The sequence below is a fragment of the Rattus norvegicus genome, chromosome 4, assembly GCF_036323735.1.
Source record: "Rattus norvegicus strain BN/NHsdMcwi chromosome 4, GRCr8, whole genome shotgun sequence".
Lineage (NCBI taxonomy): Eukaryota > Metazoa > Chordata > Mammalia > Rodentia > Muridae > Rattus > Rattus norvegicus.
In genome coordinates, this window is record NC_086022.1 from 32427252 (window position 1) to 32453049 (window position 25798).

Sequence of the window (25798 nt, forward strand, 5' to 3'; positions counted from 1 at the left end):
ATATAAGTCCTAAGCAAACAGTGTTTTACTTATTGCATGAAGATATGATGCTGCAGACTGGGCACCTTCCTTATACACATACAATTGTCAGAAAGCATTACAAGGTAGGTAATGACATTATGCAGGCTTTGAGGATTAATTCACTAGTTCCAAGAGCCAGGACCGTAAAGCTCTGGAAGCTTGATATCCTGAGCCTCTCAACTTAGCCTCCTACATACTGTCACAGAGGACTCACCATCAACAGTGACTTGTATCTTCTGACTTGCAGACAGAGTTCCATTCCCCTGGATGTTGACCTTCACGATGTAATTGCCCTCATCAGTGAACTGCAGCGGGTTGATGAGGAGAGATGCATTGGGCGGCATCATGGTGAATTTGTGCTGGTATTCCAAGTCGGGAACCACGGACTTATTTACCGAGCCTAGCAAGTATTTGGGCGTTGTGTGGGATCTTTCAAACAGCCATATTATCTGGATGTCAGATGCTGGAGTGTGGAAGCCATAGTGCACTGGGAGGTAGAGGGCCTGTCCCCTGATGCCGTGGACAGTGTGTGATGGCACCGTCACCTTCAGTCCCAGGCAAGAACCTGCTACAAAGGGGAAGAAAACAGTGAGTGTCCTGAGCCACATGTTATAATATAAAGGTTCGGCTGCAGAGAGAACTCAGTCAGATGGCAATCCCTTTCAGAGAAGAAGGCTTCTAAGTACTGACTTCTTCTAGCACCCGTTACAGGTAGAGGTAAATATTTGTCTCTGAAACCTTCTGCTTTTGAAAGACTCCACCCACTGACTGTGTATGACTTCTCTAAAGGCAAGGCAAAAAGGAGAAGCGAGATGGTTATCTGCTATCATTACAGAATAACAGAAAAAGAAGAACTGAGAAATATTATGAGGTCCGAAGTCCAGCAGAACCATTAAACACATTTGAAGTTAGACCAGGTCCATGTCATGTCCTGGTGAGAGACTATTCGGCTCCTGAAATATTAAGGGATTACTTCTCTGTAAGAGAGCTCTGCAAAGCCTTCTGAAATAGCTGAAGATTGTGTTTTTGGAAGTTACCTTGTCTGTAGTCAAAGTCATATTAATTCCAAGTAACCTAGTAAAAGTTACAGGAAACCATACAGTCAGTTAAAACCAGGTGTCCCTTGTCCACAAAGGACTCTAATTGGTGCTTGAGGAACATCAAGGGGCCGGCTGGATCAAATGGAACAGAATAAGGAGAAGCCCAGAGCAATATGAGGCTACTGATAGCCAGGACAAATGGGGCAGGGTTTTAAATCCGCAGAAATCTTGGGCAGTTTTACTGTATGTATAATGAAAATGGAATTGGAGTTTGCCATCAGAGGAGGGCCATGACTTTTCTCATTTATTTATCTCACACTAGCTGGGAGGAGAATTGATTGAACAGAGAGAAAAGCAGGAACACTCAGGTGTCTCCAGTGACTCTGCAACAAAGCTGGCAAGAGATAGGGGTGTGCTGAGCCATGGTACAAGAGATGGGGGAGGGGTGTGCTGAGTCATGGTGCAAGAGATGGGGGAGGGGTGTGCTGAGTCATGGTGCAAGAGATGGGGGAGGGGTATGCTGAGCCATGGTGCAAGAGATGGGGGAGGGGTGTGCTGAGTCATGGTACAAGAGATGGGGGAGGGGTATGCTGAGCCATGGTACAAGAGATGGGGGAGGGGTGTGCTGAGTCATGGTGCAAGAGATGGGGGAGGGGTGTGCTGAGTCATGGTGCAAGAGATGGGGGAGGGGTATGCTGAGCCATGGTGCAAGAGATGGGGAGGGGTATGCTGAGCCATGGTGCAAGAGATGGGGGAGGGGTATGCTGAGCCATGGTGCAAGAGATGGGGGAGGGGTGTGCTGAGTCATGGTGCAAGAGATGGGGGAGGGGTATGCTGAGCCATGGTACAAGAGATGGGGGAGGGGTGTGCTGAGTCATGGTGCAAGAGATGGGGGAGGGGTGTGCTGAGTCATGGTGCAAGAGATGGGGGAGGGGTATGCTGAGCCATGGTGCAAGAGATGGGGGAGGGGTGTGCTGAGTCATGGTGCAAGAGATGGGGGAGGGGTGTGCTGAGCCATGGTGCAAGAGATGGGGGAGGGGTGTGCTGAGCCATGGTGCAAGAGATGAGAGTGTGCTGAGTCATGGTGCAAGAGATGGAGTGTGCTTGTGTTATTTGGGCCTATGAACTCACTGCTGGCTATATCTATGTTTGCATCTTGCTTCTTAGCTTTGGATTCTGTAGATGTATATAATATAATATAATATAATATAATATAATATAATATAATATAATACAATACAATACATTGCCATTTGCAATGAAAACAGTCCTTTTAGGACAGTATATGTTTAGAACTCTAGCTGAAAACTCTTTGTTTTATTTTATAAGTGGGTGGTATTGGGATGAAATCACCATCAGAGGAACATTTGGAATAATAGGGTAATGTGTGAAATTTAAATGAAGATAGACTATTTTGAATAATAAGAGAAAAAACAATGGCACCGGCCAAGTGAGTAGAGGTCAGGCCACTAAGCCTGACAACCTTAGTTCAATCCCCAGGACTCACAGGGAACAGAGAACTAACTCCCTGCTTCATGATTCCCCTAACCCTCTCTCACACTGTAGGTAGCGCGCACACACACACACACACACACACACACACACATTTTAAAATGATTTTTAAAAAGAATGGCCGAGAACATTAAAATGGTAAGCATAGATGCTTTGCGTAACCTTGTAAAGAGATGAGAGGAGGAGGATGAAGGCTGGGCAGGAATGTAGACTATGGATTAAGTTTGCAACACTGGGGCTCACGCCACCAGAAACGAAAGTGATGGAGCAGAGGGTGGTAATAGCCGTAGGTGGAATGAAGTGGAGTGAGAGAAGATGGTAATCGGGACCAACTCAAAGGTGTTTTCATTTCCGATTTCTTATGCACATCTATTCAACTCTTCATCCTATTCAACTGCTTTCTCTTTTCATTGTTTCCAAGGAAATGTGAGGGTTTTAAGCTTTGTTTAAATCAACTTATGGGAGGCAGTAAGAACAAAGAAGGGAAAGGCACAAAGGTCTGTCTGTCTTTCATGGTGATGTCCAGGGAGAAATTCAAGCATGTTACCTGTGAGGAATCAAGTTCTACCAACAGTAAGTGCTCTCTTTCTTTTCTTCCAGAGTGGGAAGCTAACAGTGCAGTACAGTTTCTCTCCCTGTCCCTGTCCCTGTCCCTGTCCCTGTCCCTGTCCCTGTCCCTGTCCCTGTCCCTGTCCCTGTCCATCTCCGTTTCCCTCCTTCCCTCTCCTTCTCCCTCCCTCTCTCTCCCTTCCTCCCTCTCTCCCCTCCCCTCTCTGTCTTCTTGTCTGTGTCTCTCTGTGTCTCTGTGTCTGTCTCTCTCTGTCACTCTGTCTGTCTCTGTTCTCTCTCTCTCTCTCTCTCTCTCTCTCTCTCTCTCTCTCTCTGTGTGTGTGTGTGTGTGTGTTTGTGTGTGTCTTTTTGTCTTTATCTCTCTTCCTAGTGGAAAGCTAGACAGGCAGTGCAGTTGTGCTCTTGGGCCTTTACGTGTTCTTGGGATCAACACTTCAGTTTCAGTTCCATGTCAAAGGTATTACAAGGTGCATGGTTTGCTCCTGTATAGACAAGTTCAAGAAGGTTAAACTTGAACTTGAGAAATTAAAAATAAATGAGGGCAATGGGTGCTCGAATGTCTAAAGAGTGCAGTAACTTGAAGCAAGAGAGCAGTAGATTCTGTGAGAGGAAGAACAGGGTAATGTGTGAAATGTAGGGAGAAATAGGAAGACAGTGAACAAACCAATGTCTTAAGACTAGTGATGTCTAAGCAGAGAGAAGAGAGAAACTCCAAGAGTCAGAAAAAGGCTGGACTTTGGAAAGGGAGCTGGAACAGGAGCAACATTCCTCTTTCGATGTGTGTTTTCTGAACAAATGAAAATGCACCTGTGTCTTTAATTGAAATCAGAGATACAGCGTTTTTTGATAAGCAATAAATAAAAACCAGGGTTTAGTTTATTGTTTCTATCTTAAGGCATGGAAAACATAACTTTTGCCATGTTGCTATATTTTCTTTTTCCTTTACTGAGTAGGAAAGTATCTGCTCGCCGAGTGCCAGGGTTCATGTCTGATCTTAGATTCCTTTTGAAACTATGTTCGCCAGTAACACTTAGATTCATCACTTGCGAATCGCCCCGAAATGAACAAGGTCGGGATTGAGTGCATTTTCTAAACTTACAAAGAGAATATTTTATTTGATAGTTTGCTAAAGCTGGAAATGTGAAGTCTTAGCAAAGGACGCATGCTTGTCTTAAAACACTGTTTGGTCCGTAAGCGTGGTTTTGGGTAAGCGATGCATTTTAGGTCTCTGCTCATTGTCTCATGTGTGAAAAGAATGCAATACGAGATTGAAGCCTAGAATGCCTCTCAGACCGCTAATTGTTCAGGTGCTTGATGCCCTGAGGTACTTTTATCAGAGTAACCACCACTTACATTTCAAGAGGGAGGGCTCAAAGGACTTTGAAATAGCGAGTCCTCAGTATTTAGTCCACATATTAAGTTGTCTGTCCCTGGCAACAAATTGGCATTTCTGCGCTTGTTACCAAGCAATCGAGGGGGTATGGTGGGAATTACGTCATCACCTTGAGAAAGAATGCATTGGAAAGAGCTGCTTATGTAAGGTAAAGTGCTTGCCTCTGGCATGGAGCGTTGTCCTCAGTGACTTACTGGTGCATTTAAGTCATTCTGCAGCTTATCCTAGGAGTCCCTGCCTGACTGAGGTGGAGTCGAATATCATTTTAGTCAGTCAGGTCTTTTTTTTTTTTTAATTCCATTTGGAGGACTCGCTGAAGAGGTTCTTGCTCTTCTGTTTTTCTATAATTTAGCCTATGTAATTGTAGTTGGAAAAAATTGGTTGAAATTTCATTAATATGCTGGAAGTGGTTGCTAGGCACTGCATTACTATGGGTAACACTATCACTAGAATGGAAACATTACTGATTTTTGAATCTTGATTCGAATGTGGGCTCTCAACTATGAGCAGGGTGATTTAGAGACTCTAAATAGGTTATGAGAGGACGCCAAATATAACACAAATACTGCAGTCTGGAAAGAAATAATGTTACTTTAGTAGATCCAGTATGGTTACACACTACTTTAACCCCAGCCCTTGGGAAGAAGAGACCTCTGCCCCCCCCCCCAGAAAATAATCTATGTTAGTAGGAAAAACATTATCTTGAGACACAGGTTGCTACACAGACCTCACTAAAGTGCCTTTTCCTGCCTGGAAGCTAGGTTCCTCCTTCGTTCTGAATGCAGGAGTCAGAGGTATGCATCATCACACCGAGTGAAAGGAACAGCATTTATATGACATTTACACTCACTATATAAATGAGAAAGCTAGCTCATTGGGCTGTTTAAGAGGATGAACCATAGATTAATGCTTTAAATAATATACTGCCAAAGATACTTCTGAGTGTATTTGGTGCTCTAATATAAAATGAAAAATTCTTCACCAAATAGGTTATGTCTTTTTTAAATGTACACACAGTGAGAGATCTAGCACATATCTCTGTTATACAGTAGTTTTCCTGGAGATTGCCTGTGTCATTGTTATTAATTATTTATATCATGTAATTGTATTATAATTATTAATAAATATTAATTTTATTTTGTCATTAGAGACAGGCTGTCACTATGAGGTTCTGGCTGGTATGTAGACCAGATTGGTCTAGACATCACAGAGCTCTCTTTGCCTCTGCTTTCTAACTTGCTGGGGTAAATGGTGTGGGCTATTACCCACCAGTGTCAGTATTACTTTTATGGGACAATTTATAGGTAACAAGTGTCAGCAAGGAATGAGTTTCTTTATATCAGCACCTAAAATGTTTCCTACTAGGAAAGGCGTGGACCCACTGATATGATGAAATGTTGTGAGACTCAGAGAGTAAATAGGTAACATGCTCCCTGTGCATTTTAGAATCATGCGTTCTTCTATATTCGTGTTTCTTGTTATAGATGTAACCCACCCATGTTTTCAAGCACACTGATTTACTAATTTAGAAAAACAGGTTGTGCTATTTGAAAATTTTTGAGTGTTTTTCAAGTCGCCTGAGAAAACATAAAAGACTAAAGCTCTCTACAGCCTCTGTGTGAGCAGATAAACATCAAGAAAGTGAATGGTAGAAATAATAATAGAATTTAATTTTCTTTTGATACTCCAAACACTCGCACATAGATGAGGATTTTGGTTTTACTAGATTGACCAGTGTTTCCTGGGTGTAGGAGAGCTGTTAAGATTGTCTGTAAGGCACTAGCAGTAACTGGGAGAAACATGGAAAATACCATTCATAAACTGGCAAACAAAATTACAGCAATAACTTCACTTTAGAGATTTCTTAAGACATATAACCACAGTACCCATGAAAAGGATGTAAAAATTAAAAAATACTTGAAAGTATGCTGTAAAAATTATCCATGTTCCAGCAACAAAGAGCTCCTTGCAAGCAGTTCGATTGTATTGACTATAAACATTAGGTTTTACAAAGTGACCTCTATGGCAGCTCAGAATAGTTGGCATTTATTTCCCCATTAGCACACACAGTATTAGCAAACATAACATGGCTATTGTTGACTGAAAATAAACTCTTGCATCATTAGAAAAAAATAGAATTTACGAGTATGTATTTTGAATAGAATATTTAATCAAACACGGGAGCTTATTTTTAAAATCATTTAAAGGTACAAAGAGAATTCAGTATTTGAAAAGCAAAAGGGCTTTCATATTACTTGTGGCCCCTGTTGCTCTCCACCTCGAGGGAAAGTATATTTCGGTAAGGAGGGAGGTCTTGCTTTGTAATAACTTGATTTGTGAAGTTGGGAGAAATCACAAGTATATTTTAATTAATTTTATTTTAGTCAAGTTTCTCAACTGAATTCATTCCTGAATTCTTCTTAAGGTCAATTACAAAAACATTTTCTGTGAAAAAAACTAGCAGTCCCACTGTTTAAAAATGTGTGCGCATGAGAGAGAGAGAGAGAGAGAGAGAGAGAGAGAGAGAGAGAGAGGGAGAATCACTTAATAGCTAAGAATGATGTGTTAAATTATGGCAATATACAACATATTACAGGTTTAAATTGACAGTATGACAATATAGCTCCTGAGATGACCACAGTTACCGGCAACAGACACCTTAAAAATTTACAGATGGCAGTTTTATGTCAGTGAGATTTATATGCACCATATGCGAATGGGAACAATAATTGTGCTTATAATGAGAACAAAATATACTTGTCAAAGTAAAACTTTAAATACCCCCTAAAGTCCAAACCTCAAATCGTTTGCATATATCTGTTATTCCTTAAAGAATAAAGCTCCTATTGAACTTCTATCAGATAAATGTAAACAAAACAAGAAACTAACTTGACTCTTAAGATCTACAAAAGGAAGGATGGAGACTTTTGATAAACAGAATATTGATGGATAACAGCGTGACATGACATAGGGAGGCAAACGCTATGCCAAAAGAGAAAGGGATGAAAATATTAAGATAGAGTAAAAAAGAAAACAGGACTCATCATTGACAAAGAGAAAAGCTAAAGGCATTTTGGAGCACTCATCCTTTTAAACACATTTCTCTCATTTGTCAGCTTAGCTAGAACTTCGCATTTTCCATATTTATATTAAAGAACCAACAGTTTGCACTCTATTTTTAATTCAAACAATACCTTTAATTAAAAGAAAACCACTACCATGAATCGTTTTGAATTTCATTCCGTGTTTTAATTTAATGCACTATTAGAACATTCGCCAATTAAAACATTAACTATTAAAAGATTATTGAGCCCCTCGGTAAGCCCCGGGAGCTTGTCATGCTGCCTTAACTTTCTTAGTGAGTCCTATGGACAAAAGCTGTTGCTCTGAGGAAACAAAAGCAATCATTTCTTGAAGCTCATTTCTCCTACATGTTCCTGTTTCTTTGCTGGAACAGCATGTTATTGTTAAAAGGTTTTGACCTGTCCCTTCAATTATCTGGGAAAATCTACAGCCTTAAACAAATATTTACCTTATGCCTACAAAAAAAATCCACAAAAAGTCAGCAAAACCCCACAACCCAAACCCCAAACACCCAGAAGCCAGCTCACGCAGGACCTTACCTATAAGAAGAAGGTGTATTTTGCAGAGAGAGACCCCAGCCATGCTGCTGAAGAGCTCCATGAAAGCATCCTGCCCCATGCATCCGGCGCCCTGTTCTCAGTGGCAAGTTGGTTCATGGACCAGCAGCTGCTGGTTTATTTGCTAGGGAAATTAGCAGTGAGGTAACAGACCCTAGCCTGCCTCTTGCTTCTGTGATTTGAATACAGAATGAATGTGTATACAAAGGACACAGGCAGTAGGAACACCTGTTATGTGCTTTGCAAGCACACAGGGCTGTGGCTTTCAAAGAGTTTCTTGTTGATTCTCAGTAATTTTTCAGTGTAGTTTTATGAATTATACTGTTATTCATAATCGAAAGGAGGAAGGTGCTCTCTTTAGGTGATCTCATGATAAACAAAACCCAGATCTGCTTTCCTAGCAAGAAAAATTATGCCATTATTTTGAAATTTGAAAAAAAAATAACCTCTATGAAAATTGAAGAACTTGATGAATTTGCTAAGTAGCCATTCTTCTCCAAGAAGTTACTAATTATCATGTAAAGACTGTACCAAAGAACCAAAATGTATCATTATTATTTTTGTGTTATAATTTCTATTACAAATGGCTGTGATAGTTTGATGGAATCTATGTATTCATCTCACTTAAAAAAAACCAAACAAACCAGCAAACCACAGATACGTTGGCAAGTGGAGCTGAGGTGTGCATTTTACATAGTTGTAATGTATAGCTTACACTAACAGATAATACCTGAGGCCATATTGTCTCAGCTGAGGCCTAGAGGAAGTGAATCAATAACCCATAAAAGTCTTGCCTGTGTGTTCTGGTTAAATCTTCTAGCTCCTTTCATGACCGTGGAAGCAGGTGGTCTGAGAACTTTGCTTAAGTTGGTAAGTTCCAAGTGGACTATTGGTAGGAAGGCTCTGGACCAAGCTTTCTCCATGAAATGGAACATATACAGAAAAATTTGACTCGAAGACAGTAGAGTTCTCAACAGGAGCAATTATTTTTAACAGGGAAGTCCCACTGAAGAAATTCAGTGATTGGGGCTTGGGAGTCGGGAAGGCATAGTTTTTCATTTTAACTGATTAAATGAAGACTGTTATTCAAATATTATTAAAAATAAAAAAGGAACAATTGTTATTCTGGAAACCAACTTTGGACATACTCTTTACAGCAATGTTCCCAACTTGTCGAGGACGCGTCTAAAGGCCGCATGTCTAAATACTACTGTTGGGAAACCCCACAGGTCAGTTGCTTTACAATGTTCCATACCTTAGATATTCCTTAATCAATGCACACAAATTTTCATATCGGACTGAACAACATCCGATTGGGAAAAAAACACAGGGCTTAAACAGGTATCACCAAGCTCCCTCACCCCATTTAGATCAATCTTAATACAAGCTGCTCCTATTAAATAAGATCATCCTTCATATCGTTCTTAAACCAAAAAATGGCTCATTAGGAGGGTTTCAGGATCCTTGACAAGATGTGAGAGGCAAAGACAATACAGAGGGGTGTCTCCAGTGTCAAATATACAGCATTTAAAAGACTTATAAATATTCCAGTATTTTCCTCATTTTATATTAAAATGTGCATTTTCATGACAGAAAGAAATAGTAAGTGTTTTAATAAGGACTTAAGTACAAGAGCGGTCCATTCTTGTGTCATTATATACATTAAAAATTTTGCATTACATGTGCGGTTTGTACAAGAACTGTACACCTTGACCACGCGCCCTCTAGTGGTATGTAGGCAAATAAATGTTTGACAGAGTGTGAATTCGGGAGTTTTACATTGTAATCATACAGGCAAATTTAACCTCAAGAGCTCCCAAACTGTCAGAATTCCTAAAAATAGTTCCAAAGGGTTTTCTCAGAAAAGGAAAAATTCTCCGCGACATATGGCATCACTCAGAGGCAGTGGCAGATAGAGCTCTGAGTTTGAAGGCAGTCTGGGGTATATGATGAGATCCTCTCTGGGACTTGGAGGTGGGGTTGCATTGTCTTAATACAGTATCTCATAGCACAGTTGATAATCTACCATCTGTTTCTGTAAGAAAACAAAACCTTCCATATCCTCATTGTTTACTCACTTTAGTTATATTTGCCTTAAAAATGAATGCACTAAAGCCGTTTCTGTCCATGATGATTACATTAATAGGAGTATAAGTAGTCACTGGAAGTGTGTGTGTGTGTGTGTGTGTGTGTGTGTGTGTGTGTGTGTGTGTGTGTGTGTGTGTTGGGGGGCATGCAGATTAAGGCAGGGCTGCTTTCTGACCTCGCCAATCACACATGACTTCCTGTTCATTTAAATTATTAGGCTGGTTTTGTTTTGCCCAGTGAACATCTACTACAAGCCTTTCAAGCAGCCGTAATCTTTAATATGGATCCCTTACTAGAATTATTTACACTTGGAGAACAATGGAGGAGAGTTGGTGAAATCCTCAAGATCACATGGATGGTTGTACTGAAGATGAACTGGGGAAGGAAAGCATTTATTATTATAACTAACTCTGTAATTCTGAAGAGAACTACATCTGCAGGATGTAGCCACTAGAGGAGGCAACTGCATATGTGATTTCTGTGTTAGTGTCTAAGCCTCTGCACAGTGTCGTGATTTAGGGATCACTCCTCAGCATAGTACTGGGAACCTTTAAGCATTTGAGTAATCAGGTTACACCTCCGTAACAATCTTAGGTAGGTATCTTAACTTCTCCACACCCGTTTCACTAATTTTTTAAACATGATGGTAACTCCAGAAGATGTTCATGTATACTGGCTTGTGGGGGTGTGTTTCTTGTGTTTTTCCTTCTTTCCTTTTTAGTGTTTTCGTTTGTTTGTCTGCACGTTTTGTTTTCTAGAGTGAGAAAGTAAGTGTGAGGAAGTGAGAAGGTGGGGGCATGATCAGAAAATATTGTATAAAAAAAATCCCGTAATACACACATAAAAAAAAACCAAGGAAAAGATGCTCATGCAAATACATGCATGAGGTCATGTACATGAAGCCATTAACGAAGTTCCTCCTAATTCGTTATTTTCATTGTTACCTATTATTATTAGCTCTGGCTTTGCTGTCTCTTATACCAAAGTTCCCCTGTTACTTTCTCCTTTATACCACTAATGACAAGACCAGGACTTTAAAGTGACACGTGCTCTCATAATTACTGACATTTGCCACAACTTGCCTTTGCTAAAGCAGGTAGAAAAATGATAGATGGGGGTAGACGAATTCCTTTGAATTTGCTAGAACGTTTACAGGGAATGTCAAGAATGAAAAAGAACCTATGGCTGGCCATCAGTATCTTAGGGGTACTGTTTCCCACTTTCTTCAGGGCACACCTAGAGCCCTTGGGGAAATTCCACGTCTTAGATCTCCTGTCCAAAGTGCTCTTTATGGAGGTCAGTCTCTCAGTCTCATTCCTCGCCCTGCTATTCCAGATGTACTTTCTCTCACACTCCTAGAGGGCGTCTTGACAAAGTCTTGTCAGAGTTTGTTTAGTTCAGTGGCCAGACTATCTAGGTCTTAAGTAATCGTCACGCCCAATCCTCTTCCGTGTCCAGGTACTGACGCTGGACTAAAAAGATTCGAAGTTCATTGACGCGTTGCTTCTTGGTAAATGTAGTACTGAGGCTGGCTTCCTTCTTTGATTGCAGCCGGAAGACTACATTTCCCATCATGCTCAGGGAAAGGAAGGCTGACCCAGGCGCGCAGCTCCACGTGACTACTTCACTATGGCTTCCCTGTGTTGTAGCTGGCTGTTGGGTGGTCTTAAGTGATTTGTTACTTCCCAGCGGCAGGGTAATCGTCTCTCGAGTTCGACATGCAAAAAATCAAATCTCTTATGACCCGGCAGGTGAGTTCTGTTGTCCGAAGCAAAGAGCTTCCCGCTCCCGGCTGGGAGAGGAGCCGAGACGCCCAGTTCCCGTGTGGCGGTGGGCGGAGACTTAAGTTATAGTGGGTGGCCGGTCTCAAGGGTGTTGGGCAGCTAAGTAGTATCCTGGAGAACTTACCTGAGCTTCCTAGATGCGACCTCGACTCTTTGTGGGAAGTGTCTTCCTACACACATTCATTTAGACAAAGCCAATCAGGGAATTGGGCTGTCTTTGTCTCTCCTCATTTGCTTTAGCTTCCTTTCCAGGACAGCCTCAGCTGCTTTGCAGCATCCCCTCGTCCTCACTGGTGGTGTTTTGCCAGTAGGTGCCCTGGAAAGTGAGGTGGGGTCTATGCAATACAGAAGACTCGAAAAGAGGGAGGGTGAAGGGACAGGGCTATTTGTAGGCAGCATGGTAGTGTTGTGCTTTGGAAGCAGCTCCCCAAACCTTGTACCTGTTTTCTGGATGTAAAAATGGGAATGACAGTTCCTTTTCTATCCCCCAACCCATCTCAAAGCACGCGTTGTATATGAACATTCTTTGTGTATTGCTACTTAAAAACATAATAAATGTCCTGGCAAAACAATGATCTTTTTATGTTTTTGCCACAATGATAATTCACGAATAAGACTACTTCATCTTGTCTCATGTATGTTAGGGTTGAAGTCGAAGAGATTTATTTTTTAGGTATTTATTGAACATTTTATTTTCGAAACCTTTCCTTTGACTGTAGCAGTTTTAGCTACTGTATCGTTGTTTTAATAAGAAAGAAGCATAGTTTAGATGAGTTTTTAAATAAGGGTGGCTTAGAAATGTTGGTAGAGTCCTTTCTTTAAATCTTTACTTATAATTCTTGTAATAAGTCAAAAGACTTCTTGTCCTGCTTAAGGTTTCAGAATTTTAGTGATAGTGGGACAGTTACATATAGTTTCTAATAGACAGTACCTACATGATCCTTGCAGAATGCTTTTTCTTTTCTTGATTGGGGTTGAGAAACTAGGAAAGACGTTCTGTGAATAATAAAACGAACAAGTAGGCAAGTAGAGACATTTAGCAATCTTTCACATTGTTGCACGCTGGGGCTGTGTTTCCTGCTGCTTCTTACTTGAGAATTGGTTTGGAGGCTTTTCATCCTGAGGTAGGAGGAGAGAAAGCAGAAGACAGTCACGAGCTGACTTGCAGCCACTCAAGTGCTAGATGACTACATTCTGGTTTTGCTTTCTGTCTGCTTGGTCTCCTGTTAAGCAACATAGTCCATTGTCTATCATACCACTTGTAAATGCCTTGGACTGCTGCATTTGGACTTTTTCTTTCTGAGGTTGGTACTCTCTTCCATTCGGTGCCTAGTATCATAGGTGTATACTTTATGAAAATGAGTGGAAGAGAAGAACCAAACAGTTCCAGAAAACTGATGATAATATATTCATGTTTATAAATGTAATGCTGACTGCAGAAAGTGCAAATTCTTAAGCCTCACACAGTTTATTGAATTATAGTAGGTTATATCTGTGTTTAGTTGGAGAGGAAAAAAACATCTTTAGGACATATACAAGAAACTACTGTATAATTGGTGACGCAAAGTTAGGTTTATGCAAATGTGTGGTTCTAATTATATGTTTAAGGCTCAATTATACATATTTTATTGTTATGCTGTTGATGCATATTAAAGAGATGAGATTCTGGTTTTTGAAATTTTAATTTTATTTATGTTCTCTATCTTGCTTAGTCACCATTTTGATCTTTTTTTTTGCAAAAGGTTCACAGGGATGGATGCCTTTTGTTAACTGGCCTTATGTAGATGAGAGGTATGACTCATCATTTCTCTCTATGCTGGCCTCTGTTCTTTCAGTTCTGCCAAATTGAATTGAGCATTATGGGCCAGGCACTATTCCAGATTGGAATGGGAGAGGCAGCAATGAATAGAATAGACAATGCTAAGGAAGACATGGTGACGAAAATGTTTGAGGAAAAGGAACTAAGAAGGCCTGGGAGGTTTGACAATTTAAGATCAATTATATTTATAGATATCGGCTGGTCATAGAAAGCTTTAGTGCAAAGATAATACAAAGGCTGGAGAGAATTGAGGAGGTGAGCTGGATGAGTGGATACCAGCAGAAGAAGAACAAATTCAGGAAATGTTATAGTTGAGTGTAGGCAGAGTAAAGGGAATAAAGGAAACGGCCTTAGAAGATGAGGTCAGGGTGAAGACATTGATCTAAAGGCAGGAACCAGGTAACACCAAACATTACAAGTCATAGCATACCATGACTTTTGTTCTGAGTGAAATGGCATACAGCCATTTTGGCCTCCGTTTTAATAATATACTTAAGAAGGAAGAAGAACAAGAATAGAGAGACTGCAGAGGCTACTGCAGTGATCCAGGTGGTATAGAGGACAGGCCTTATCCAGGGTGCTAGTGGTGGACATGCACTGAAGCTCCTGGATTGTGGACCTGTTGTAAACGTAGAGCTAGGAAAATTTCCTCATGTGTTGTGTAAAGGGGTCAAGGGTGGCCCAAGTTGGTTCAGCCCCTGTCACTTTCGGATATGAAGGACACTGGAGAGGCAGTGATTTGAGGGAAGAGGTTTTTAAACTTGTTTATATGAAGGCTGCTTAGATATTAAATAGACACTTTGACAAGTGGGTCTGAGTTTATGGGTAGGAATCTCAGGCATAGATAAACCTTCAGGAATTAAAAGTCTATAGCTGCCAAACACAGACAGACTGGCAGACAGCATTGGCTGAAGTTAAGTGGACTGACTGTAGATAATATGAAAAGTCCAAACTGCTCTTTTCATTTAATATTAAGAGATGGATTCTGCAGTGCAGAGCATGAAGGAGCTGTCAGTGATGTGTGAGGTTTGTAGCAGCCTGATGCTTAATACATACTTAATGAATTTGGATAAAAAGAAAAACATAAAAAAGCAAGGATTTAAAAGATGCTTTAGATCCACCAGGTCAGACTTGAGTGAGAGTCAGCTTTGGGACGGAACAGCTTGGGGGACCTAAGAATAGCCTGCCCTCCTTCCTTCCCTCCCTTTCTCCTTTTCTATGTCTTTCCCTCCATCTTTTCCTCTCTCTTTTTTTTCCTTTGACTTTCTCCCTCTCCTTAAAAAAAGATTTTCTTGTTTTTATAGTTTATATTATATACATTTATTTAATTTTTATTTATGTGTTTTCCCTGCATTTGTGTCTCTGTGACATGAGCCCTTGTAACTGGAGTCACAGACAGTGTGAGCTGCTATGTGGGTCCTGGGAATTGAACCCAAGTCTCCTGGAAGAGCAGTCAGTGTTCTTAAGTGTTGAGCTCTCTCTCCTGCCCTGACAATGGTACTCCTTGTGAAGTGGTGGGGAGAAATTCTGGGTGGGTTGGGCTCGTCAGCTATATTAGGGAGAGAGATGGAGAGAAATGACAATCACTCAAGTCTGTCTACGAAGAGAAAGAAACACAAATGGCTGCGAATGTCATTTTGGTCTAATAGGACATAATCGCTAGTTTCATAAGAGGAATAAAAGGTTCATAGCTGTAATCGAAGTGTCTTTATTGTTAATTGATTTGGGCTGGAGAAATGGCTCCACCACTAAAGGTTAGGCTCACAAACAAAAATAAAAGAAAGTAGAAAGGCAATTCTATCGATGCTGAATTTTATACACATTTAAATTGGGGAAATTGTAAAAAAATTTAGATATAAATATTAGATAGAAGATAATGATAATAAGAAATGTTTTGTTGATAAATGCAGATAAACTGTACCACATTTACAGAGGCGAACTTGTGTCCTAGATGAGAATAACAGAAACTTAACTTCATATTTAGTAAGAACTTAAAAAGTTGACAATGAAAGGGTTAACAGCTTATAGTCTTAAAATACAGTTGTGTGCTACATATGTGTAGAGAAATGTAGGTCCTTGTTTTTTTGTTTCTATTTTGTTAAAAGAAAAACCATTTCTCTGTGATCTAATAATTCTAAGTACAATAATTCTAATAATTCTAAGTGCAAGGATTAAAATTCAACAGATAATTTGTAAGCTCTGCTTTGGTTCTGCTTTGGTCCCACACAGGCACCGTCCCTTTCATTCTTTATAATGTTCTTTGTAATTCTGAGTTCTCACCGTGGTTGGGGGTTCTATCACACAGGAAGTGTCGGTAGATTGTGCAAAGCCATGGAGACCTAGGGCACAAATGAGGAAGTCTGTTTTGGAGTCCACTGTTGGCTCTTGACATTGGGCTTCCAACTTGTATTATTCTTACTTTGTATATTTGGCAGAAAGCTGCCCATGCTTTCTGTTGATAATTGTGTAATAATTTAGAAGTGAAACCTTTCTCTAGATACTGGTTTGTATCACACTTATATTCTGGCATTTATGAAGAGAATATAAACATGCTCTATTCATTCAAGGGTTTGTCAAATTAATCATACCTTTAAAACATGTTTAAAGACATGCTAGCTACATGTTGAAAATGGCATTTATGTAATAGTATCACTTGGATTAAAAGTTTGACTTTCCTATGTGTGCATGGTTATGTATAATATATGTCTGTAGAGGATTTGTGTGTGTGTGTGTGTATGTGTGTGTTTCTAAATCAGCTTGATGCTTCATATGAGTTGCAGTGAAAGCCATCATAGGACGAACAGTCCAAGCCTTGCAGTGGGATCCAACACGCACTCCTTGCGAGGCATATTAGACTGCAGCAGACTCCCCCACTAAGAGTTCCTGGAAACTGCAGCCTGTAGTCAGTTGCATGCTCCCATGAGAACACAGTGCTGAGTGGTTGGAGATTGGAGCCTGAGCAACAACTTATACCCAAGAATTTACTTTCTAATCTTAAAAAGGTTTTTTTGGTGCTTGTTTTGTTTGGGAACTTAGCTAGCCATTGGCAATAAAGGCAAATAACATTTGCTTTCTCCTTTCCTTGAGACTTAAAAAGTGTGAGAGAAGTATGTGCACTTCATGTTAAAACTTCACTGATTTGGCTGAGAGATTGCTTTGAAAATGTCTGGCTGCGTTTCTGAAGTATGAACAGTCCTGAGTCCCCCAGTGTGGGAGTGCAGACTGACCCAGTGCAGAAGAGCCTACTCGCTAGGTGCATGGCAGGACCTTTAAGAACTTCCCTGGGTGGTGGTAGGAGGCACAGTCCTTAGCTGTGTTTGGAAGTACGTGTGCCTTGAAGCATGGGGCTTTAAGAAAACTCATAAGAGGAGATAATTCTGAAGCTGGTGGGGTGTTGGTTTTAGAATTTTTGGAGATAGGAGGGAGAGTGATAACGGGAAAGGAGGGGGGTGGGCTGGATAATCTGGAAATAATGGTAGGAAATGTTGTTATAAACTTGTAGATGTGACCGGTACTATTTCATAGCAAGAAAGATTAGCACCCCTACAGCTTACAGAGAGTAAGTCCAAGTCTGCAGTAACTGACAGAAGTACTGTATTTTGGTGACTAAAGGCCCCAGAGAGTCAGTAGGAGACATCTGAAGGGCAATCGTATGTTTTTTTTTGTTTTGTTTTGTTTTGTTTTGTTTTGTTTTTTAAGATGGGGCTTTAAAATGGAGTTTAGATGGCTCCTAAGTGTCCCTGGTATATGTAAGCTTTTTCTGAACCCTTCAGTTGCTATATTTACAGAAGGACAAATAGCTAAACAGCAGTGAGATGGGGCTTTAAGTCTTACCTTAGACAGCATGAATCGACTATATTAGTGACAAATAACCACGATTAACAGAGGGCTTACTTATGTTTTAATGAGCATTTTAAAAGTTTTGAAGTAGATCAGTTGGTGAGTGTATTTTTATCTGTTTATCATTAAGGCTTGCTTGGATCCTTTTCTCAAGGTGAATTTATTAATGATTTAAATAAAAGTATTTTTATAGAAGGCTTTGTAATATTTTCTTTTTGTTTTAATGTTGGAGTTAAGATAGATTTCTGCTTCTCTGCTGACAGTGCCACATAATACTATTTTATTTTAAAATACTCCAAACACATTCTTACTTGATTTCCTAGCAGAAATCAATTTATGTGTTAGGTGACAATTGTTCTTAGAATGTATATTCTCTGTATTTTGAAGCAGGAAAATCTCATTTTAAAACTGTCATGTCTGTTTTGCTAGGTGTGTTCTATCTTGTTACAGTTCTTTAGCACAATTAAATTGTGTTTGTGTGTATCTCTCTCTTTTTTAAGGGTCTGAAGAGCCCTCCGGAGAGCCTCAATGATCTGGGTGCCTTTGAGAGCCTTCGGGTCCCTGGAAAGGTATTGATCTACATGTGTGGTTGACTTTTCACTTCCCCAAGAAGAGACTTTCTGCCCCTGGGTACTAATTGCTTCTCTGAAGCTCTGCTTCCCACAGCAGGTGGTGGCTGTGATAAGCTAGGTGACACTTTTGCTTTTATTGTGCGGGGGTGCAGTATGACTCACCAGGAAAGCAAAAACTCAAAATTAATAAAGGTAGGGCTTATTATATAAATTCTTGGCTTGTCAGCAGACATATATGTATGTTTTTATTAACTTTTTTGCTATAATTTGAAGACATCAAATACTGACTTTTTAATGCTATAGCATTCCGAGCCCCAAAGTATATTTAATTATGTTCTTCCTTTGAGTGGAGAATTTTGATAAACAAGTGAGACCCAACTTATATTAAGTCTGATATATTTCAGATTTTAATCCCTTGATATTTATGTGAGCATCTCAGTTTACAAGTTTAATGTATGCCACTTGAAAGCTAGCTGGCTTTCCTCTGGAGAACAGCCAGCCATTGTTAACCCTGCTGTCACTGCCTGTGGGTTGCTGCTGCCCCTCAGTGCGTGGTGTGAATCACAGCTCTGCCACAGATAAAGGCTTTCTGATGATTTTAATTTGAGGATTAAGGTGGGGGGTGGGATTTTCTCCTCCCCCTCTTTTTAAACAGCCAGGGACTGAAACCAGTGTTTCAGATTAATGAAAGCTTTTTTTTTTAAATGAAAAATATTAATTTGAAAAGAGTATTTAAAAATAACCCTTTCGTTTTCTATAAAAGTAGTTTATGTGAAGCACAGAGAAGAGTCCCTAGAAGACTATTTCGTGCTTGCCAGGCAACTGTTCTGTAGCTGAAGTAACCCTCCAGCCCCTGGGCACCATAGCTAACGGACTCCTCGTTTTTCTGTCTGGCATCCCCACACAAGCTTGCTTTTTCTTACTAAAAATTCCTTTTACATACTTTCATACATTCTTACCTTATTATATGTGGTTATACAAAGAGTGTTTGATACAGCTTTGTAATGACCTTTGATCACATTTCTCTCCTGCCTGCTCTGAGCCCTCACCCTCCTTAGTTGTCCCTTTTGTTATCCATTTAATTCAGCTTCTGCTCTCAGGTCATTTGTATTCATTTGTATGTATTTATAGCTTTTATATGTATTTATAGCTTTTATATGTATTTATAGCTTTTATATGTATTTATAGCATCTAGGACCTGTAAATGAGAGGGTATACAATGATTGCCTTTGAGACTGAGTTACCTTGCTTAACATGATGATTATGTCTGTCTTTCTGTAAATTACGTAATCGCTGGAGAAAATGTATTATGTACACAAAACACATTTTCTTCATCCATCCCTCGTTGTTGGAAACCTCTGCTAGCTTTCTAGCTTAGCTACAGTGAGTCCTGTTGCAGTGAGCACTGGTGCGCCGTGCATTGGTGCCTGGTTGCCAGGGGTCTTGTGGGCAGATGCACGGGAATTGTGCATGGGATACCACGGATGGCCAGTGTTTAGTTAATTATGGGTGGGCTGGTTTCCGTTCCCAGCGGCAGTTCATGTCCTTGTCAGCATAGGTGCTGTCTCTTTAATACAGGAATTTTCATGTTCTATTATCTGAGGCTCCTCATACCCCAGTGTCAGTTCCTATGTCCTTCAGAATCTTCACCAGTGAAGTAAATTTTAGACTTACTATTTAATCTTCATGTGAGTTCAGACCCAAGCATAATGTCTCAATATAATAAAATACTAACAATCATTTCGCAAGAAGTAGTTCAAACAAAGACATTGCACACACGTACACACACCACACACACACACACAGACACTTATTAAATGGATGTGGTACAGTTAGCAAACAAGGACTGACCATACATCCTAACTGATTAAAAAGTTGTCTTTATCTGTGTGATGAAAAAAAGATGATTATATATCATGGACACACCTTAAATTTGATTGTATTACATGTTATAGAGTCAATGTCAAGTTGATGAGTGAATTTCATTAAAAATACATGAATTTCGTAGTAGGAATGGTCTGTTGTCTTTAAACCCCAAGACCTGATGTTTTTTGTGATAGTGGTGGCAGTGGATTTGTGCATAGTTCTTATGGATTCTTTATTGCATTTTTTTGTGATATCTGGCCATGGGTAGAGTGTACAGACTGGGGGTTACAAGATCAGCAAGTGAAACTGGTTCAGGGGAACGTTATGTCTAACCATTGATCTTTTGGGCACATCCTGAGGAGTTTATAGATTGTAAAGTAATTAATAGAAACTGATGCTGTGCGCTAACTTGCAGCTAGCCTTATGATAAGAACACCTTCCAAGAGCCCCGTGTCTGTTTGCTCTCTGTGTACTGGCAGCATCACAAAAACTGGGGATTGTAGGGCTGCTGCCACCTCTCCAAGTGGCTCTACACACACAGGAGCCATACAGTCCAGGGTGGTGATGCTGCAGTGGTAGACTTGAGTTTGATGTGAATTGGACTCACAGTCAGAGGACCCGAGTTCTGTGACTGCACAGTGGGGCAGAGTGTGTGTGTGTGTGTGTGTGTGTGTGTGTGTGTGTGTGTGGTGTGTATGCATATGTATATAGTATTTAACCATATATAGTAAATGATTTCTGTACTGTTGCTTTAAAATTAATGTGTGTAACTTAGTGCTTGATCACTTGCAATTCGCTGTCTTCAAAAACTGATCCTAAGTTTTTCAGATTAGTGAAAGCATTTACAAAAATGGAAAATATTAATTTAAAATGAGTCTTTTAAAATAACCCTTTTGTTTACTGTAGAAGCAGCATATAAGATATACAGAAAATATTCTAGAAATAATTTACAAATTCTAGAAAAATATTACAAAAATCCCCAGCACTGTGAAGGGTGACGTTTTCTTCCTGTAGTCTCCCCGTGACTTTTCAGTGACAGTTTGAATATTGCCTGTGTGCTAGACATGCTGTAGAACTGGCAGCACCACAGTGGAACATGACCTTGGAGGACAGAGGTGACGAGATCACCTTAGCCAGGCTGTGCTGCTTCATCTGAAGTGTGTCCCCTCCTGCTACTGTACCACAGGGCTATGTGCACTGGAGATGATTTTGAAACTTAAATTATGAATTCAGTAATCTATCTGTTGCATGAAAAATACAGTATATTACTAGGGTTAAAGCTATTTGGTGATGGGTTAAGATGAATGTGTTATTTATTCTACTTAAGCAATTTAAATGCTGTGAAGAAACATTCCACTTAATGGCATTACCATACTCATCAATATATAGGTAGAACATTGAAAATAATCCCTTCTGCTCAAGAATGAGCTCATTTTTTTTCTTTTTAATGCTGTAACATTCTAAACCCCAAAATATATTTATGCATTTTCTTTGGGCAGAGAATTTGAAAAATCAAATGAAGTCCACTTTATATTGTCTGATATATTTTAGTCCCCTAAAATTGACGTGATCATCTCAGTTTACAAGTTTAATGTATGAATACTTTTCTTTTTTTCTTTGTCATAATATCTTTCTAGTTGCAAGAAGGAACTGTCAAATTCAAGAAATAATTAGATTAGCTTGAGTTGTGATATATTGGAAGGCTCTAGAATAAGGGCTAGTGTATGTAGGAGTGGATTATTAGGCTGGATCATACTGTGGTCAGTTAGGTTAAAAATGATTAATATTTGCAAGTTCCAAGCTGGTTCAGCTCCCTAGGAAAAGGAGGGCAGTGAAGAGGAAGTGGAGAACAATGTGTTGTGCTGTCTGACGAGCCAGGACTTGCTTATTTTTTATTGTTTTAATTTTTTTTGAGACTTGTGTAATTGCTAAGGGAGGGGCAGAAACCTTGGACATTATCTGCATGGTGCTGGAGAGCAAGGAGTGGTTCAGGGGCAGGTGCTGAAGCAGGGTCCCCTGGAGGCTGATTAGGAAAGGTGATGGGTCACTGGACTGGTTTGTAACACAGGGGTGAAGACTTGGCTGCTGATTAAAAAGATACATACATGTGGTGGAGAAACAGAGAAGCCATGGATTTGAGGGAAATTTAGAAAGCAGAATCCAAGATTCAGGATTTCCTTGATGTGAGCAGGGAGAGCCGAGAAGTACTGAGGCTGGAGGGGCTGCGATGCTCCTCTTAGCAAATCGTGTTCTTCTAAGAGGGTCTAAAAGACTGTAAGAGCTAAAGGAAAACAGGGCAGGCATGCAGTGTGCGGCTCTGTCTGAATCCCTGAGTGTGCCGTGCCCTCGCTCCAGTATTAGCACTCCAGTCGTGGCAGACCGCTTACTATTCATCGAAGCCGAGCGTTATTTTTAAAGAGAGCTTACATTTTTTAAGGTTTCCAATGTTACTATCTTCAGTGTTTTTTCATACAGTAAATTTATAAAAATATAATAGAATCCTAGACTTGGGTTTACGTTTTAGCTGTACAAGAAATTGCTCACAAATATTTGGCAAAGGGTCAAAAAGAAATTTATGGTGTCTGATTTTTGTGATTTTTTTTTAAAGTAGATCAATATAATACATTTGTATGGTTGAAATCAGTTTTTATTAATTACTTAATTTTTCCACAAAGTGATTAAAATGCTTTTATTACCTAATCTTATTTCAAGTATGGATTAAAATAGTCATACTTTAACAGCCTCGCAGGAGTGTTTGTTCATAAATCATTTACTTGTAGCCTTCTTTCAAATTGTAATGTAACCAGTACGCCACTAGATGGCACTGAAGACCTGATGAAAACAGGGAAGGCCTTTATAGCCTGCTTTACTTAAAAGTACAGAAACAACCCAAGGAAGCCACTACATTTCATAGATTATTATTGTTGTTCTCCTGGGAATATAAGAACTGTACCATTTCTCCACGTAATCAGACATATGGCAGTTCATTATAATCTTATGTGGTACATGGTTTAGGATAGCCGAGATCTGAAAATAGGTTTGAAATTGTTTCATTTGGAAGCAGATCAGCCCTATATCTATCTGTTCAGTGATTTATGACTTTAATAATAATGATCAAATATTGAAAACCATATTTTTTTCTGTTCATTGTATATGGATTTGGTGACTAAGTTTATTAATTTTTTTGCTTTCACTTAGGGCTCTAACAGGATATTAGCTTTATGAGACTGCAGCATTGTGACTGTCGGTTCTACCTTGCCGTCTGGACTGAGGAAGGGATGCCAACACTTAAAACACAGACAAACAGACAGGAAATGCGTGCTTAGAGCTACAACATTTCTCCTTATCATCCTTCCAACACTCAGTCAGTCAGTCAGTCTGTCTGTCTCTGTCTCTGTCTCTCCCAGCATTCTGCCATCTAGGTAGAAAAGCAAGCATTTGTAAACTATGATCTAATATGGAAAGGGAAGTCGGGGTTCCAGTATTTAGTATATTAATTTTCTGCAGAGCTTTGATCATGACCTATGAACTGAGGAATTTATGTCAATTTACGTTATATAATTAGTTTGAATAAAGACCTAAAATTGATCGTTATGTATTCAAGGTGTTGTTTCTTTAATGTGAGGAAGCAGTTATAACTAGTTACTTCTGGATTAAGTGTTTGGCTCAGAGAGTATGGGGTTTTGGGTAGTTGGAAGGTAGTACTTAAATGCAAAACTTGGAGGCTTCTTTTCCTTTACCACGGATAAATTCCCTAAGAAATGACCCCGAGGTATGGAATTGTTTTTTAAAGTGATCATTTAGTTCCTCAGAAACCGAAAATATCTTGGAATGTTTTCCTCACAATCTTCATTTGAGGGCTTGCTTTGTTTTATGGGTTTGAATCCCCATAAAACCTTTTGTTTTTATGTTTAGATAAGAAGTAACCCAGCCTATGCAGAAATAATGACTGAAATATGTTACGAATCTTTTTCTTCATTTCTCATAAACTTGTGTTCGCAGTGTACGTTTTATGTTGTTTGTTCAGGTAGCTTTATCTACCTCCGAGATAATCGAATGGAGGAGCAGCTAGGTGGTAATGTATTCAACCTGCGTGCGACGGCAAACAGCCGCCACACACCAGGAGCGCTTCCCTGCCAGGCTGCTCAGATAATCCAGCCTGCTGTATTCTGTTAATAAAATATTGAACATTGATGCTTACTTTTGATACAGTGTCTGCCACAATGGCATATGTTATTTACTTTAATTAAAGGAAAACATACTTCTAGCGCATATACATGTATGTCCATACATTTGCGTGGTTTTAAAAGTCCCAATTTGTTTTCTTGCATCCTACTGCTTCCTAGTGAGCATGCATGGTACCTTTTTTTTTTTTTTTTTCCAAATCAAGGATCCTACAGGATTCATAATTGCATTTTGTTCTGGTCCTCGCTTTAAACTTGAATTTTTATGTGCTCTTCTGTCTTCCGAATGCCTCTCTTTTCCCTGAGGTTCGGAGCACTTGTACATTGGTCTTTTGTCTCCTTTCTTCCCTCTGCTCTGCTGGCCTTGCTGTTTAATTGTTCATCGAGCCTCTTTAGTCACTGCTTGCGGGCAAAGCCGAATTTTACTCACCACTGGCTGTGCCGTGGAGGAGAGTTTTCCATGTAGAGAATGAAATCAGCGTTTGTTACATGTAGCTCCAGTGGCTGACCGAGGGACGCTAACGGAGCCTGTGCAGCAGGCTAGCAAGCTCCTGATGGCACTGTGGGCTGATGTGTTCCTTTGCTTTCTCTGCTTTTGTTTCTTTCATGTGCTGTCAAATCCATGACTGTAATTGTTTCTTCCCAGCTTTAATTATGAGATGCATTGATGTACATTTTCTGTATTTTACTGATCGACAGTTAGGTTTTGTTGCATTTTATAGCCTTGACTTGTTGACAAATTAGTTTTGGATTTCACATTTTAAAGAGCATTCACACTACACTAATCTTCATACTCATTTAATTATCCTCTATAAATCGTAAGCCTCACTATAAAATAAACCATTATACTTCATTAATAATATAACAGTTAGCAAGACTGAACTATTTAATTCTAACTTACCTGAACTATCTCATTAATGTAACCTCCGTTTTCTTAACGTATTTTAATATGCAATAAAGAATTTTATATGGATTTAGTTTTTTCTGTTTGCCTTAAAATTTTTTGTAGGGAGTCTTTGGTTCATTTTTTATATAAAATATCTCATACTTACAAATTACCCTGTTGATTCTGTTTTAGATACAGAATTGCATATTTTTGTACATCCCTCATGCTAGGAAGTGAGTTTTTAACTCTAGCAAAATTACGCAGCAGCTATATTAAAAATGCAGTGTAGCTGCTTGTGTTTATTTTTTCTCATTTGCATACATAAAATACTTTTAAGTCATCTGATATTTTTGTTGTTTCTCATTAATAGAAGCATTATGAGTTTATGGACCTTGTTGCTTACCAAACTGCTTTTGTTTCGTGTTCTTTCTGAATATCATTCACTGTGGCATTACAAATTGACCTGTTAATTATTCCTGGAGCGCTTTGGCACTGCAGGGCATCACGATGCATCTGCAGCGTGGGCTGTGACTGGGCAGGCAGCCTAGCACCAGGGAAGCGTGCAGGGAGTGATGAAGTGGA

The 25798-nt window shown here is 39.6% G+C and overlaps 2 protein-coding genes across 7 annotated transcripts in view; one reads left to right on the forward strand and one right to left on the reverse strand.

Moving 5' to 3' along the window:
* Positions 1–8685, reverse strand: part of Hepacam2 (HEPACAM family member 2) — a 35414-nt gene extending 26729 nt beyond the window's left edge. The window contains exons 1-2 of one of the 4 annotated variants that reach the window (XM_063285722.1): positions 8160–8683; positions 236–586 (exon numbers count right to left, since the gene is read on the reverse strand). In XM_063285722.1, the coding sequence (XP_063141792.1) occupies positions 236–586; positions 8160–8238 (430 nt within the window). In that variant the 5' untranslated portion in view covers positions 8239–8683. Of the gene's footprint in view, positions 1–235; positions 590–8159 lie in introns of all 4 variants that reach the window. The other 3 variants (NM_001106580.2, XM_063285723.1, XM_039107255.2) reach the window with 3 other exon arrangements.
* Positions 8686–11849: 3164 nt separating this feature from the next.
* The window catches only part of Vps50 (VPS50 subunit of EARP/GARPII complex), a 101199-nt gene continuing 87250 nt past the window's right edge, over positions 11850–25798 (forward strand). Inside the window, exons 1-2 of one of the 3 annotated variants that reach the window (XM_008762704.4) lie at positions 11850–12016; positions 18209–18277. In XM_008762704.4, coding sequence (XP_008760926.1) covers positions 11984–12016; positions 18209–18277 — 102 coding nt within the window. In that variant the 5' untranslated portion in view covers positions 11850–11983. The remainder of the gene's footprint in view (positions 12017–18208; positions 18278–25798) is intronic. The other 2 variants (XM_006236037.5, NM_001173511.1) reach the window with 2 other exon arrangements.